This window comes from Juglans microcarpa x Juglans regia, chromosome 3S (genome assembly GCF_004785595.1).
Source record: "Juglans microcarpa x Juglans regia isolate MS1-56 chromosome 3S, Jm3101_v1.0, whole genome shotgun sequence".
NCBI lineage: Eukaryota > Viridiplantae > Streptophyta > Magnoliopsida > Fagales > Juglandaceae > Juglans > Juglans microcarpa x Juglans regia.
The window spans coordinates 25072555-25089071 of NC_054599.1; the positions used below are offsets into that span (position 1 = coordinate 25072555).

The window sequence follows — 16517 nt, forward strand, 5'->3', positions numbered from 1 at the left end:
ATCAAACTCTCAAATTATTAAACTCATCTCAATTTAATACTTCCTTACACGTGAAATTCATAATTTTTTCAACTTAACACATCTTTATACGTGAGACTCACAACTTTTTTTAATTTTCTATAAAAAGTACTAAACTCATTTTAACATCTAAACACACTTTAAACTCAGTTTAAATAACCTTTACATAACTTCCTTAACTACTATTCATAAAAAATTGAGCTCAATTGAAGTCAGCTAAACATCTAAATGCAGCTTAAGAGTGGCTAAAACATAAACCGTTTACGTCACAATTTATAAGGACTTCCTAAATTTTATTACTTTTTTGAGTCACGTGATGATTGCTCATGTTTTTTTCTTAGATCTCAAGCGAAGTTCAACTTTAGATCAACTACTTATGGTTATATTCTATTTATCAAGGATGTTGGTTATTGATAAAAGACTTGCTTCTGTATAATTTGACAGATAAGAAGTCGTGAATTTAAATTTTAATAATTACAATTATGAAAATATGATGTTCGCCCTTAGAGCTAAAATTTTTCTTTAGTTGGGCGTACGACTCCCCGTATATATATAAAAGAAGAAGAAGAAGAACTTTCTTGGGATGAATTTCCCTATTTTTTAGAGGCGGCATAAAACTTGTGTACTCTAAGCTTATTATTTAGCATTATCAAGAGAAATAATAGAAACACGTGTCTTTAGTGTTTTGTCTTATCAATGAGCAACCCTTTCCATCTCTCACTCTGCTCCTGCCAAATGTATTAAATATTAAAAAAATGTTATATATACTTGAAAAAAAAATGCGATGTGAAATACGTGCCGACGTGGCATGGTTAAACAACAGAAAATTAGAAATTTATTTCGTTTGAATTTTACACAAGTCCCTTCTGCTTGTGTAGTGTGTACTCTTCGTCCCCGACCATGTTCTCTTTGTTATTCCCATCTTCAAACTGTCCTATGAAAATGCTAGTGTCCCAAAAGCTGTATCTTCTTCCTACGAAAGACCCAAACCCGAGTTCCGACTTCCACCATTCCAATGTTAGATCTTGAAATTCCTGCTTTGCAATCTCATCTTTGACTTCGTATCTACACGAGTTCCTTCAATTTTTGGCTTTTTTTCATTCCATCCATGTCCATCTAAAGCACCAGACATATATGAAATCCACCATTAATATTTAGGTGATTAAACTCTATACCCAAGTCACTTATTTAGAACACCTACTTCTTTTTGGCTTGAACTGTCCATTTTCAGAAATTGAATCGAGTTGTGCAGTTTTATGGTTTCAAACCAGAAGTGGAGCTCTAAAACGGAAGATAAATGGAAAATTTTATTTTATTTTATTCTATTTTTGTAATTTGTAGGTTACCACCTTACCCAGTGTAGACTGCTTCTCACATGTACAGTAAGACTTCAAACCAAAATGAACTCAAAATTAGAGCTTGAATGGATCTGTTAGCTGAATTTAGACGCAGAACGAAAAATGCAGTAACCAAAATGGCGGTTTGGAGGTTTTAGGGGAAAATGAAAGATTTTTCCTTCCCTAACCATGGAGATTAAACAAGAGTCACTCTCTTCAAAACACTTGAAGAAATAAATAGGTGTAGGGTGAATCAAGAATTTCTATAATGTTTCGGACCATACCCTGTCCTTCCTCTTTTACGCTGTTGGATTTGTGGTGTTCTGAACACTACATCATCTTCGCTTTCCACCCTGTATAATGGGGAAAAGAAACAGGGACAGCAAAAACAGAGACGACAAAATGGCAGAAAGTTATTGCTATTACGAATAACACCAAACAGTTTCTAACAAATTTTCATTGCAACAAGAGATTACACCAAACAATAAATTTACTTGATCGTTGGCCATGCGGATCGACCCCTTAAAATCATTTTTATTGACTTGGTCAAAGTTTAAAATAGTTAAAATTTAGATAATTTATCTAAAAAGACTCCGCATTAGATTGTTTATTTTTAAAACAATTTGAATTTAAGCTATCATGCTTCATCAAATATAGCTAACTACAATTACTTCATCAAATATTAAAATACTAGTTTCTCACTTCAAGCAAATAAACTAAATTAATTAGAATATAATTAATATTTATCATTTAATTGGTAGAATTACAAAATGTGATAAAAATAAAATAAATTATTAAATTATTATTATATAGAGAGTAATAGAATAATCTAATATAAAAATTAAATTTAAATATAATAACTAAATATAAATTTACGTGATTGTTGATGTCGTTTTTTGCGGGTCTGGGCAAATCCACATCCCCGGTGCAGCGATGTGAATTATTTGGAGCTCCCGGCAGTGTTCCCATGCAGCTATACAGTAGTGTTTCGTACGTCCATGACGGTGAATGAAAAATAAATGTAGTGAAAGTAAAAAGAGATGACACAAGATTTACGTGGTTCGGCAATATACCTACGTCCACGGGGTTTTTTGGAAGGGAAGTCTCCAATATAATATATATATCTGTTTACAATCACTCATGGATCCTCACATCTCATTGTATGGAGAATATCTGTTGATTGTATTCTTGATCTCTCAATCTGTTTTTTCGCCTCGATGTCCCTCTTTCATTAGTCTTCGATTTTACTAAAAATCTCCCTCTTTATGTTGTCTGGGTCTCTCCTCTTATAGGCTTGCCTGACCTCCCTACTGTACATGACAGCTTGTCATGAGTTGGCAGATCTTCTTTGCATGAACACTCTTCTTTCTTCTTTTGAGCCTCTGCCTTCTCCCCCTAATCCTCTGACACTATACAGCCCTAATGTCTCTCTCATGTCCTTTCTTATCTCTTCATGGTTCTCCTTTTTGTCCTTAGTAATATCTTGATGGACTGGACCCAATTTATGGGCTAGTGTATTTTTTCCCTCCACAGTGATATTAGCTAAAATTTAAATATGCATTTGGCGAATGATAATGCTCTTATAAGGGCATTAGCATTGGTTTATGTATATGCATATGTAAAGTCATATTTGCGTAATAACCCTAAAATCCTCCATATTGGCTTAAACATATCCAAATATTTAGCTACCTATGAACAATGCTTATCCAATTTTGGATAACTACTATTCACTATACAAATCATATTTTAATTATTATTTCTCTCTCCTCTCACTCTCTTTCTCACAATCCTTTTATTTTTTCCATCCTTCAACAACACAACAAATCTTTACTTGCACATTCATTTTATTATTATAATATATTATATATATATTTTTTCATTTTATTATATTTTTAATATAATATATAAAAAAATTATATTTTTTATTATTGCATTTGTATTATTAATGTCAAATGTATGTAGTAGATGCTAATTACAAAAAATATATAAAAAAATTGATTTTAGCAAAAAATTAATAATAATATTTTATTATTATTTTGTCTCAAATATGCATAAGCCAATATGAAAATTTTGCTTGAACGGCAAAGTGGATATGCAAAAGAGGTGATTTTACATATGCATATGCATAGATCAATGCTAATGCTTGAGCATCCTCATTGGCTTGGCCAAACTCCCATGATAGCTAAATTTTAGCCAATATGTGCCAAAAAACCACTATATTGGATTGTGCATCTCTATAAAATTTTAGACTTCTATTGCAGTGATTCTCTAAATTTGTAGATGAACATTAGATTATCTAAATATTAGAATATTTAATTCTCACTTCTCTCACAAAATATGTAGGTATTTTTTGTAATTAAGAAATTTGGTTCGATTTATTATTATTAAATATAAAATGTGATAAAAATAAATTAATTAGTTAATATTTATTAGTTAATATTAATTATTAAGTTAATTATAATGATAAGTTAATTATAATATAATTATTATTAATATTAAAATTTAATAAATTTGATAAATATTAATATTAATTTAATTAGAATATAATAATAATGATTAATAATATTTAATGTTAATTTAATATTTAATAAATTTGAATATTAAATTTAAATTGACAGATCTACAATCTTACTGCTATTACAATCTTACTGCTATTTTCACAGAATGGCAAAATATATTGACAGATCTACCAATCTTATCTAGCCCTCCCATTTTGCAATGCAGACTGACGGGTATGAAGTGTAGTTAGGCGTCGATGCGATTCCACGTCAAAAGAAAACGGCAAAAAAATGGAAGTAGCTCAAACACGACCATATTATATATGTACCTAATCCCATTGCTAACTTCTTATTGGAAACCCAAAATATCGTCGAGTTTGTTGTTCCGATCAACACCTCGTACCAACTACATACTTACACGAATGGAATCATCAAGAAACGATGAGATAACCCACGAGTTCTTCCCCTTCTTCAAAGTTTTCAAAGATGGTCGTGTGGAAAGATTCATGCATTCTGATACCCAGAAAGTCCCCCCTTCTGATGACCCACGCACTGGCGTTCGATCCAAAGATGTAGTCATCTCGTCCGAACCCCCAGTCTCTGCGCGTATTTTCTTGCCCCAGATACCCGAACCGAACAAGAAGCTACCTCTCCTTGTTTACATCCATGGAGGAGGGTTTTCCATTGAATCTGCTTTCAATCCTGGTTACCACAAGTTTGTCAGCGCTCTCGCGGCCAAAGCCTCAGCCATAGCCGTCTCGGTGGAGTATAGGCTAGCCCCCGAGCACCCGATACCGGCATGTTACGAGGATTCGTGGGCCGCGCTTCAGTGGGTGGCATCCCATGCAAATGGAGATGGCCCCGATCCGTGGTTGAATAACCATGCGGACTTCCGGCGGGTTTTTTTGGCGGGCGACAGTGCCGGGGCAAACATTTCGCATCACCTGGTTGTTCGTCTCGGGTCATGCGGTTTGCCCGGTGTAAAACTGTCTGGGCTGGCTTTGGTGCACCCGTATTTTGGAGGTACGGGGATGATAAGATGTGGCTGTACATGTGTCCGGAGAATAGAGGTCTGGAGGATCCTAGGCTGAAACCAGCCGCAGAGGATCTGACCGGGCTAGGATGTGAGAGGGTGCTGATTTTTGTGGCTGCAGAGGACCATTTAAGAGAGAGGGGGACCGCTTACTATGAAGACTTGAAGAAAAGTGGGTGGAAAGGAACGGTGGAGATTGTGGAACATGAGGAGGAGGACCACGTGTTCCATCTGAGAAAGCCCAAATGCGAGAAAGCTTTAGATCTCGTGGACAGGTTGGCTTCCTTCGTCAAGCAAGGCTAAGAGCATGTAAAATCTTCTTGGAAAAAAACTTGATGGATTTTATGAGATTTGTAAAATTGTGGGACTTATTATAAGTATCTATAAATCAGAAGTATGTCTATATTTAGAGAGTTTGTTAGAGGTGTTTTTATTGAAGGAGAGTATAAAATCTTACTATTGCTTTGGCCTCTTGTAATTTTTTACAAGGACTTTGTTGTGTTTTTTTCATTTTAGGATGTCTTAAGTCATCTTGATATCTGGGTTTGGCCTTTTTTATTTATTATATTACTGTAGCCTCTAGGTGTCTTGATGTAACTACGGTTTTTCTCTGTCACAAGTGAGGGTTTATCAATAAAATTGTAGTACCGTCATCTTTTTTTAAAAAAAAAAAAAAGAGTATGAATTCTCTTTTTGTTAATTATAGACTGTCGGCTAAAAATCTAGTGGTTTTGATGGATGATTGTAATGGCTGAATGTATGCTTTGTTTTGAGAGGGGGTTGGGTATGTATTAAGAAAAAATATATAAATTCTTCTGCTTGAATTTAAGAGTCTCAAAGTGTGAGAAAAATAGATATATATGATCTATATAAAACAAGCAATACTTATAGTTTCTCATGTCAATTTTTCGATCCCAATATTTATCTCTCACCTAAAGATATTAAGATTGTGTTTTGAGCATAATATATCAATTACTAACTTCAACTTATACGAGCACTCACAATAGATTTTGTAAAACTCATTTTTATGTAAAATTTGAAGAAAAGTAACTTGAAACTGCCTCCAACGGATTCTTTATTTTTAAATGTATTTTACATTTTACTACAGTGTTCAGCTAAATGTAGAGTGAATTATTCACAATGTAAAATATTTTATTTATTTATTGTCTTTTCATGTATTTTATCTCTCACAATAATTTCTCTCTCTTTGTACTTTTTTTCCAACAAACTATTAAATAATATAATATAAAGAAAAAATAGATAAATTGATGTATGGTATATTATAAAAGTTATTATGTAAAATAAAAAAATTGAATTTTAATAATATATTTTAAAGGATAAAATACATAAACTATTGAGAGTGCTCTTTGACATCTCATTGAATGGATCGGATATATTAATTATAATTTATATCACTAAACAGAGAGTTGAAACACCTTTTGAACTTGAAAAATGTGAGAATTGGTGGCTTTTATTTATTGCATGTGATCAAGCTACTATTATTTTTCATCTCATTTTATTTGGAACCAAAAGAGACCTTAAACAGGCTGTAATGTCGAGACACACGTTCTATTCAATGTCCAATGTTATAAACGTGTAAATATATATAATTCCTCACCAAACGTGAAAGTCCGCTAGCATCCAAAGGAAGGCACTTTAATGATTTAATCTATTTATTTGTCGGAAAATGCTAGGTACAGGCGCTTTAGCGCACCCATCCCGCGGACTAAGCACACATGACGTCAGTTTTAATATTTTTATATTAAAAATAAATACAAAAGAAGATCAAGAAGAATCACTGGTTGTGCTTTACTGGCAATCGGTGAAGTCAAATTTACAGTTTTAAAAAATAAAAAATAAAAAAGTCAAAAGAACATATGGGTTTTGGGATAAAAAAATTGAATCGGTACATAATGGAGAAGGTGAAGCTGAATCTCCTGTTTTGGAAAAAAATTAAAATAGGGTGTAAGTTAATCCTATAAGTTCTCAGCTTGAAATCTCAGGTATATAGTTCACGTTTTGTTTTGTTCGCTTTCAAGGATTAGTAAGTTATTACTGTAAAGATCATTTCAATTTCTATAATTTTTACAAGTGTGAGCATCTTGTTGTCTGAACTTAATATTTAAAGAATATTTTTATAAAAGCATTCGTGATTCTAAAATCTAAATTTTGTTGTCACTAGAGACTCAAATCGAACAACCAATGAATTAACACTTAAAAAATTCTCTAACATTTGGTCATTTTCTTTTGTTTTTATGGGAGAGATTTTGTAGGAGTTTCGTCTTCCTCTTTAATGGAGAGATTTTGCTGGAGAAATTTGTGGTTTTGGCAAGAGCTTCATCTTCCTCTTTAATGGGGAAGAAAATGACTTTCTAGTTTACAACATCTACGGGGAGGGGTAAATGAGGAAGAATAAAAATGGTGAACATGAACTCTCATTAATTATTAAATCCAGCCCCATTCCACGTCATCGTCGGTGCGCATGGGTGCGCCATTTTGCCTTCAACGAGAGTTTTCCTTATTTGCCTATCATCTCAGAAGTCTTGTTAGAAGAAAATTCGAAGGGTGGAAAATGAATCAGCCCCTCTCTTTATCTCTCTCTTCCTCCCTCTCTCTGTCTCTGATTCCCTCCAAGTTTTGTATACCCCGGAGGAGACCCGGCGTTCTCCACTCGAATGCGCATGCTTCGTCTGCTCTATCTGATCTATCCAACCCTGTCCTTTTCAGATCTTCCATAAACCAGAGAAAAGCAAGTCTCATCGTAGTTTCTTCTCCTTCTTCTCCTCCTCCTCGTTCTTCTTCCCTTGATATCGATGCAAGCAGCAGTGACATTGCAGTTGACTACTCTCCCTTTATTAAAATCTACAAAGATGGTCGAGTAGAGCGAATGGTAGGCACGGAGGTCGTTCCTCCATCCCTTGATCGCCAAACAGGGGTTGAATCCAAAGACGTCGTTATCTCCCCAGAAACAGGCGTGTCTGCCAGGCTTTACAGACCCAATACCACCAGCCAGACCCTGGAAAAACTTCCTCTCCTTGTTTATTTTCATGGTGGAGGCTTTTGCGTCGACACTGCTTTCTCTCCCCGATACCATCGGTACCTTAACTCCCTCGTTGCCGAAGCCAAAGTTGTTGCTGTCTCTGTCGACTATAGGAGGGCCCCAGAACACCCTGTTCCTGTTGCTTATGACGATTCATGGGATGTGCTTAAATGGGTTGCGTCCCATGTTGGTGGTAAGGGTCCAGATGAATGGCTAAAAAACCAGCTTGTAGATTTTGGAAGAGTGGTTTTTGCTGGGGACAGCGCTGGGGCTACTATTGCGCACCACATGGGCTTGAGAGTAGGCGCAGAAGGATTGAGTGGTGTCAAGCTCCAAGGGATTGTGTTAGTTCATCCATATTTCTGGGGCAAAGAACCAATTGGTGGCGAAGTGGCCGAGGCTGAGAAGAAAGCAAAAATCGATGCTTTGTGGCGTTTTACTTTCCCAGCGACAAGTGGGTGCGATGACCCGAACATAAACCCAGCTACGGATCCGAAACTGGGGAGCTTGGGGTGTGGGAAAGTGCTGGTTTGTGTTGCAGAGGAGGATTTGTTGAGGGATAGAGGGTTGTATTACCGTGATTTACTGGAGAATAGTGGGTGGGGAGGGGTTGTTGAGGTCATGGAGACATCGGGGGAGGGCCATGTGTTCCATTTGGACAACCCAGATGGTGAAAATGCTGTGGCTATGCTCGACCGGATTGTTTCTTTCATCAATTGGCGCGAGCCCTGAGAGACACGCAAACAATTGGTTGCAACTCAATCCGTATTCTGCAGTGCTAGAAAATTGGGTCCATTTGGGTTTGGGCCACGTGCACCCATATGCATGCAAGGGTCGTTGTTTGGTATTTGATTGATATTGAAAGTATATGGTATCTATTCAGCCTGATTGAATGTATGGTTCCTACAAGTCATTCTCCTATAAAGAAATTATCACGCGGTCCTAATAGCATGCTATTTCAACCACTCATTGATAAATTTATGTAGTTTAATGTGATACATTAAATTTAGTTACAATAATAATAATTTTAAAATTAACATATCATTTATGATATTATTTTTATAAAATATATTTAGGATTAAAGTATTTCTTTATTCACATTGAGATGAGCATGCATTGGCTAAGTACCCAATATAATGTCACAAAACTACAAAACCCTTTTCGCATTTAATATTATATTAGATTAATTGAATGGACCAAGGGACGTAATTACGTTGAATCCTTTTATTCGCTCGAATCTTTTTTGTTCGATCTCAAGCTAGTTTGCGCACTCTTTTGCTTGATCTCTTCTCCTCCCATTTTGATTTTTTTTTTTAAATTTTATAAACTATGTGGCACAATATGATGATGCCACGTCAAGGAGGTCATGTATATAGGGATATCAAATCGTGTTAATGGGTCGTGTTCATATTGTGTCAATACATGTATATTATACTATATGGATCAATCCTAACCTGACCTGTTAATCTTATCGTGTCAAAATCTCAAATCTTAATACGACCTATTAATATAATGGGTTATGTTGTATCAGCCCATTTTGACTAATTTATATAAATAGGTTAAAAAAATTTGAAATTAATCTGTTTGACCTAGTTAGTTTAGTATAATTTTATATAAATGTTAAAATCACAATATCTATAATAAAAATAAAAAACTAACTACAAATTCAAAATTATAATTCAAACAATAAAAATATCAAAAATAAAATCTCAACAATTTTATTTTTAGATATAAGGGTATAATTGTAACTTTAACTTTTTTAACGGGTCAACTCGTTTTGACTCGAATCTGTTAAAGCTAAATCCTAATCTACTTTTATCGTGTGTCGTGTTCGTATTGAGTTAACGGGTCGTGTCACATTTTGCCACTCCTACGTGCATATAAGCGATAAATTTCATATGGCTCAATAGTAGTCCTCTTTTCCTTATCCTCTGCCCCTATCTTTTCTCAGCGATGAACAAAAGTATTCCTATCTTTTTTCAACGATCAACAAAAGTATTGTATTAGACCTTAATTCTCGGAATCTCAACCCAAAAAGAGATAGTACTCATAACAGATCACAAAATTTATATTCATGTAAATTCATTTATTGATACATCAAATAGAACATTAATTGATTCGAAATTCGGAAGTAATAGCACTGAATGCATGGTTGGTTAAGTAGCCTTGTCCTGGTTTATGAAAGAAGCCAAGCTCTTCAACAAGGCAAGAGCTTTCTCGCAATTTGGATTGAACAAATGAAACACGTGCTTCTCTCCTTCCGTCTCTACAATCTCTATCTCACCTTCCCACCCACTCCTCTTCAACGTCTCATAATAGAGCAAACCCCTCTCTCTCATATCGTCGTTCTCCGCAAGAAAAATTAGCACCATAGAGCATCCTAGCCTCGACACCCTCGAATCCTCGGCCGGGTTCACCCTCGGATCATCGAACCCGCTTGTTGTTGGACACGAAAAAAGCCACGATCTGTCCTCCACGCCAGTACCGGCGCTTTCTTTCATTGCGAAATAGGGCTGAACCAGACAAGCTCCTGCAATTCTTACACCTGCGGCCAAACCTTCAACCCCAGCCCGCGCAGCCATGTTGTGCACAATATTGCCACCTATGCTGTCCCCAACAAGAAAAACTCTCTGAAAATCTGCATATTCTCTCAGCCAGGCTTCAGGACCATCACCATTAAAATGGGAAATCACCCACTGAAGTGCAACCCAAGAGTCTTCATAAGCAAGCGGCACCGGGTGTTCTGGGGCCAATCTGTAATCAACAGATACCGCAACGATGGATGCCTCGGCTACGAGAGAGGCAACGTGGTTGTGATACGTTGCGCAGAATGGTGAGCCCATGAAGAAGCCTCCGCCATGATAATACACCATAACTGGAAGCTGCTTCTGGCCTGGGCTGATGGTGCTTGGGATGTAAACGCGTGCTGTGAGGCCTGCAACTTGAAAAATTTGAACATCTTTGGTGGAAATCCCATTGTGGGAATTGAGTGATGGAGGGACTATATCGGTACCGAAGTGCCTCTCTACTCGTCCATCTTTGTATGCGCGGAAATATGGGAGGAATTCGTGTGCAACTTCAGAAGTACTACTTCTCACGGAATCCATTGTTGAAGTTGTAAGGAGGAGTACACAATTTACTAGTCTTAATATAGGAGGGGTTACCCATTAATTAATCGTGTACGCTTTGTTTGCAGAATATTTTTCACGTGAATCACAACCAGTCTATGATCATATGAGGGATGGAGGGCGGTGGGATAAGTAAGAGGAAATTAATAACATTTTTTAGGGACTAGATAAGCAATGAAGAATAGGCTCCAAGAAAAACAATGTGATTTGTGGCAACTTTTCAACTTTCAAGTGACCTTTTGAATGAAAGATGATATGATCGTAGGTCCATGGATGAATTCGTGTCTAAATTTGGTCTCATTATTACAATTTTTTTAAATTTTCACACAAAATATAATAAACAATTTAATTTTTTTAAATCTTAAAATAATAATAATATTAAAAAATAATATTATAATAATATTTTATTTCACTAATCTAAAATCATCTCATCTTATCTCACTAATCAATAACATATATTTTTAAAATATGACCCAACTTGCACAAATTTTAATAACGGAGGAATACCTTTTTACATGCTGTCCTTATCTGGGAGTAACAGTACTGTACTGTAACATACCCTCTAATCTCCTCAGGAAGCTGAAATCGATCTCTATAGTGTAAAGGATTTTTTATTCGTTGAGATGCAGAGATTAAACGTTTTTTGGGTGTATCGTTAATGTTTTTCATGCGGAGGCCTGCCTGCCTGCGCACTTCCAAAACTACATACGATTGTTTTTTAGCCGATGCTTTCGCTTTTTCTGATTGAAACGTTTCCTTTTGACAAAAGTACTCTTTCGTGAGATATGTAGAACTTGTTTAATTGTTGATCTTATCTAACAAGTAGGACACGAAGCTAAATTTATCAGAAGCTGAGTGCAACTTTTTCTTTGGATCTAATGTCTTTGGGTTTTGATACTAAAAAGAGAAATATTGTTCTTTGTTTTAAGAGTAATTCTAGATGTATTTTTATTTTTATTTGTAATTTATTTATTAGACTCATTTTGTTAGTTTTTTTTTTTAATTTAAATTTTAAATTTTAAATAACTGATACGTTGAGAATTAAATTTTTTATAAGTTTTTCTTAAATATATTTAACATTTTCCTTGTTTTAAATTTTATCTTTTCAATCATGTTAGCCTATCTATAGCACTTTAATTAGATTTCTTTTGAGTGCGATTGACTGACTTGTAAAACTACTTAAAAATGCCGAAATGGTAAAATTTGAGATGAAAATTACCATCCTTGGTCCTAACTACGTGCATGTTGATGAGTAGATACAGAGACTGGAAACTGTGGTAAAGCAATGTATTGAACTTGATCCAGAGAGGCCTATACGTTTGAGGCCCGTAGAACGGAAGAAGGCCCCTCGTGCTCTGCCCTTCTGGGCTCGGCCTCAGCCTCGCAAGAGAAACGGCCCATCTTGTTCGGTTAACAAACCTCAAAACAAACAACTCAATTGGATCTATTAGTGCTAGCCCAGCTTCAGCACTGATGAATACCGGATAAAGATAAAAACATGAGAGAGGTCTTGCAAGAACACAACGATACAATCAACATTTTTTTTAAAAAAAGTAATGCTACGGAATGAATAAGTGTTATACAGTTATTTTGAAAAAAAATTAAACTTATTATTTTTTTTTGTAGATCTCGTATTTATTTATTTTTTTTAAAATAATTGTGCAATACTTGCATACTCACAATTACAACTATCAATTCTCTTCAAAAAATTAGAAAATTTGAAATTCTGAGTTGCCATTTCTTTAGGCCAAAATGACTACTTTGGGCTTGGCATGTGACGAGCGACGTATTTTAGTCGAAAAGTGCAATATCTTATTAAAAATCAGCTACCATTACATGTATTAATCCACAATAGGACATATGAGTACCAACATATGTACTCATATCTTATTATAAGATGTCACTTATTTAAATCAATACTCATATTATAAGAATATGAGTATCACATCTTTCGTATTTTGAGAGTACTTCATATTTTCCCTCAAAATTTTGTTTGAACTCAAGAGTTATACTCTTTAGTAAAAAACCGATAAGCATATGAAATGGGTCCTATGTCATTTATTGTTATACTTATTGTTACACGTATAAATATTCTTATATAGTATTAAATTATCAGTAAATATTATAGAGTCTACTTCATATATCTTTCTCTTTTCCACTTTAGACTCTCAAAAGTTATTTTTGAACACGAGGGATTTTTTTTCAAAGGCATAGCATGTGAACACTATTAGATTGAATAATAAAATCTACATTACTCATAGGCAAAACATAATACAATGCTTGGTTGCAAATTGCAATTCTAGAAATTTATCATTGAGATATAATCAGTATATTATTACTTAAGTATTTTTATCACTATATTTTTTCATGTGTATGGTGCTATACATAATACACAAAATATATGATAAAAACATATATACAGTAATATATTTATCGAGTTAAGAAGAGGTTTGATGTACAATAAATATCGTATATTAACACATCACTTACAGTGAGATTTATATAATTTTTTAGCATAATTGATGTGAAAAGATTTTGTATCAACAATATGTTGAGTGTTAAAAAAAAAAAAAAAAAGACTTATAAATAGATTTTATCTATTAAGAATATAGACATATATTTATCTGATAACAAAAAAATAGGCAAAATTTTATAGACTCAAAAAAGAAGAAGAAGACGAGGGGGAAATTAGAAAATTTTTAAAAAAATTAACCAAGAATAAATAAAGGTTACACCTTATTATGTATTAATTGCTTCCATTAAATTCAGTATTTATTTAATTTTTTAGAAAATTATTTTTTATAAGATCTGAAATGTTGCTATAATAATATATATATATATATATATATATATGTATGTATGTATATATAGGGTGTGAATTCATGGGATCCCTTAACCGCCCAGATCGGTCGGTGACAGCAGCACTACTATTCGCGCCGTCTTGTCACCGTTTACGGAGTCAGACTCTGGACCACACCCCCACCCGAAGATACAGTAACAGATTCCTATTTTTCTTATATGAAATTTTACAGTAACAGAATAGCAAACCGCAAAACCTCACTTTTTGCATCGAATCTCAACCGTCCATCTAATTCAATCGCCACTCCCTCCTCTCGGATCTCCCACCTTCACACACACACACACACGCATTCTCTTTCCCATCAAAGCCAAAGGAAAACATGCATTTACAACAGAAAGCAAGGAAAAAGAACAGTTGTAGTGAAGGAGAGTGAGAGAAATGGGGGACCGTACGAGGAATTGCAAGCGAAATGCACCATTGGAGGGCTCAAGCACCAGCGCCACGGCTGTGTTGAAGAGGAGGAGAATCGTTGGTTTGCCTGACGATAATGTTGAGCTCGAGAGCTACCCAGCTCGTTCCAGCTTCGTGGACTTGCCTGAGAATGCGGCTGCTCCAGCTAATTCAGAAGACTCCGGAGCGGCAAACGCCGGTGTTTTATGCTCGAGCTTTTGTACGGACCAGCTCACGGCGTCTTGTTGCTCTAGCAATGATCAGTCGAACGAGGTCGTGAGAGACAACTTGAGGCTCATGGATCTGGAGGTGAATTTCAAATTTGAATTTCTCAATTTAGTGCACGCGGTCACGTAGGTCAATTTGGTTTCCACTTTCTCGGCTAGTTCCCGTAAGGTTGATGAGAAAGCGGTGGAAAAATCTGTGAAAACAAAGTTTTGAGCTCTGATCTTGTTTTTTTGTTGCTTTTTCTGTCCCAAGAATTTTGAAAAATCTCCACACAAGCAATGGAAACGTTATATTTAGGCTTACTTGAGCTGAAGTTCTTGTTTACATTCTTTTTGCTTTTTCCTCTCAGTAACCAAACGAAGTTTCACCGGCCTGCGTTTGATTTTTCGGTTCCCCGACTTTAATTTCTTGTATTAATTGGTTATATATTTGTATTATATATTTACTCATGCTTCTTGAATGTGCAATTGCAGGCCAAGATCAGTTTCGAAACCGTAGACTCTACGTACATCAACAACAAACTCAGGTTTATTTAAATGCCTCTCTCTCACGCACACAAATTGTTCGAATTTGAAACGAAATCTTTCGTGACGGTTCGTTTCTTTCAATAATATTGTTCTATTCAGCCGAGAGACGACGCCGTCGAGCGACCTCTGCGGAGACTCGGACGAAATGGACTCGCTGGCGAGGAAGCCTTCGGCAGAGAATCATCGGCCGAGCATCCTGGTGGCGAAGACTCCACCGAAGGAGGAGATCGAGGAGTTCTTTGCAACGGCCGACAAGTACGAGCAAAAGCGGTTCGCGGAGAAGTGAGTGGTTTCTCCTCTGTGTGCGCCTGAGAGAAGTGAGACCGAGAGTGCGAACGGAATATGCGGTTGCACACTAGAAGCGCATTTTAGCAGAGGGAGAATCGATTATCGAACCCTAACTAACTAACAACTTTCCCCACTTTTTCTTTTCTTGCAGGTACAACTATGACATTGTGAAGGATGTGCCCTTGGAGGGTCGGTACCAGTGGGTTCGTTTGAAGCCATGAAAAAAGGAGAAAGACTAGCTAAACTGACACTGGGTAGCATAGAAGGGTTGCATGCGACTTCATTTCTCTGATTTGGGCTGGCTGAGCCTGAGGAGGAGGTAGAACTAGAAGGCGGTTTTTTGGTTTATTATTGTACAGCATTCTGTCATCTACCTACTAGTAGTAGTACTATTACTATTTAAGAAGGAACGAAGCTCTGCCTTCCTTTGTACTACAACTTCTAAAAGAAGCTTCAGTTTCTGCAAACATCCCTTTCTGAATGAAGCATAATTTCAAAAACAAATATTAAAAAAAAAAAAAAAAAAACCTCTTTCTCTGAGTTTCACCGATACCGTACAGTGACATTCATCCTTTTTTTCTTTTTTTGTTTTTTTTTTTTTTGAATTTTTGTCTTCTGTTTTTGAAAGAGTGTCATTGATGAATTGTGTATAATTGGGATGTGGAAAGTGTACGTTTTTTCGTCTTGGCATTTGTTGTGGCTGTTTTTCTTTACATTAAAATTTGTTTAAGCTACTTTTTTTTTTTTAAAAAAAAGGAGAAATATTCTTTGCCTTGTTGATTGAATTAATTAAGGATAAGAGGAAGAATGGCATTATTTTTAATTTTTTTTTCGGTTTGGTGTGAGAATAATTTGAGCCAATTTATGGAATATTCTCTTGGGTTGAGGATGATAGATGGGACCAGGCCACTGTGGAGTGGAGTCCGCGCGTAGTACCATTCGGGCTCCAAATAAAACAAGATGTGCATAGAGCTATCGATTTCTTTTTTCTTTTTTTTTTTGAGCTTAAGCTATCGATTTCTTGAGTCTGCAAATAATGCCGACACTGCATGCACTCTACTACTGAAGTTTCAAGCATTACAACCAAAATGGAAGGGCATTGGGCGGAGGGATTTCCAAATTCATGATGTAACTTATCTTATAAAAACGGTTTAATAAGAAATAATTATT

General features: G+C 35.6%; 4 protein-coding genes across 4 annotated transcripts; 3 read left to right on the forward strand and 1 right to left on the reverse strand.

Annotated features, from left to right (window-relative positions):
* The first annotated feature begins 3996 nt into the window (after nucleotides 1-3996).
* Nucleotides 3997-5399, forward strand: LOC121258364 (probable carboxylesterase 1). Its single transcript, XM_041159869.1, is given in 2 exon segments — nucleotides 3997-4876; nucleotides 4879-5399. Coding segments are annotated over 2 exon segments (1077 nt in total). The 5' UTR covers nucleotides 3997-4110; the 3' UTR covers nucleotides 5190-5399.
* A 1000-nt stretch (nucleotides 5400-6399) lies between these two features.
* Nucleotides 6400-8807, forward strand: LOC121258355 (probable carboxylesterase 7). The gene is made up of 2 exons (XM_041159860.1): nucleotides 6400-6567; nucleotides 7413-8807. The coding sequence occupies exon 2, from the start codon at nucleotides 7459-7461 to the stop codon at nucleotides 8656-8658; it is 1200 nt and encodes a 399-aa protein (XP_041015794.1). The 5' UTR covers nucleotides 6400-6567; nucleotides 7413-7458; the 3' UTR covers nucleotides 8659-8807.
* Nucleotides 8808-9991: 1184 nt separating this feature from the next.
* On the reverse strand, nucleotides 9992-11139 carry LOC121258375 (probable carboxylesterase 2). The gene has a single exon (XM_041159882.1). The coding sequence runs from the start codon at nucleotides 11031-11033 to the stop codon at nucleotides 10083-10085; it is 951 nt and encodes a 316-aa protein (XP_041015816.1). The 5' UTR covers nucleotides 11034-11139; the 3' UTR covers nucleotides 9992-10082.
* A 2968-nt stretch (nucleotides 11140-14107) lies between these two features.
* LOC121258388 (cyclin-dependent kinase inhibitor 7) lies at nucleotides 14108-15932 on the forward strand. Its single transcript, XM_041159898.1, has 4 exons — nucleotides 14108-14613; nucleotides 15006-15058; nucleotides 15159-15341; nucleotides 15499-15932. Exons 1-4 carry the CDS (start codon nucleotides 14293-14295, stop codon nucleotides 15566-15568), a joined length of 627 nt encoding a protein of 208 aa, XP_041015832.1. The 5' UTR covers nucleotides 14108-14292; the 3' UTR covers nucleotides 15569-15932.
* Nucleotides 15933-16517: the final 585 nt, after the last annotated feature.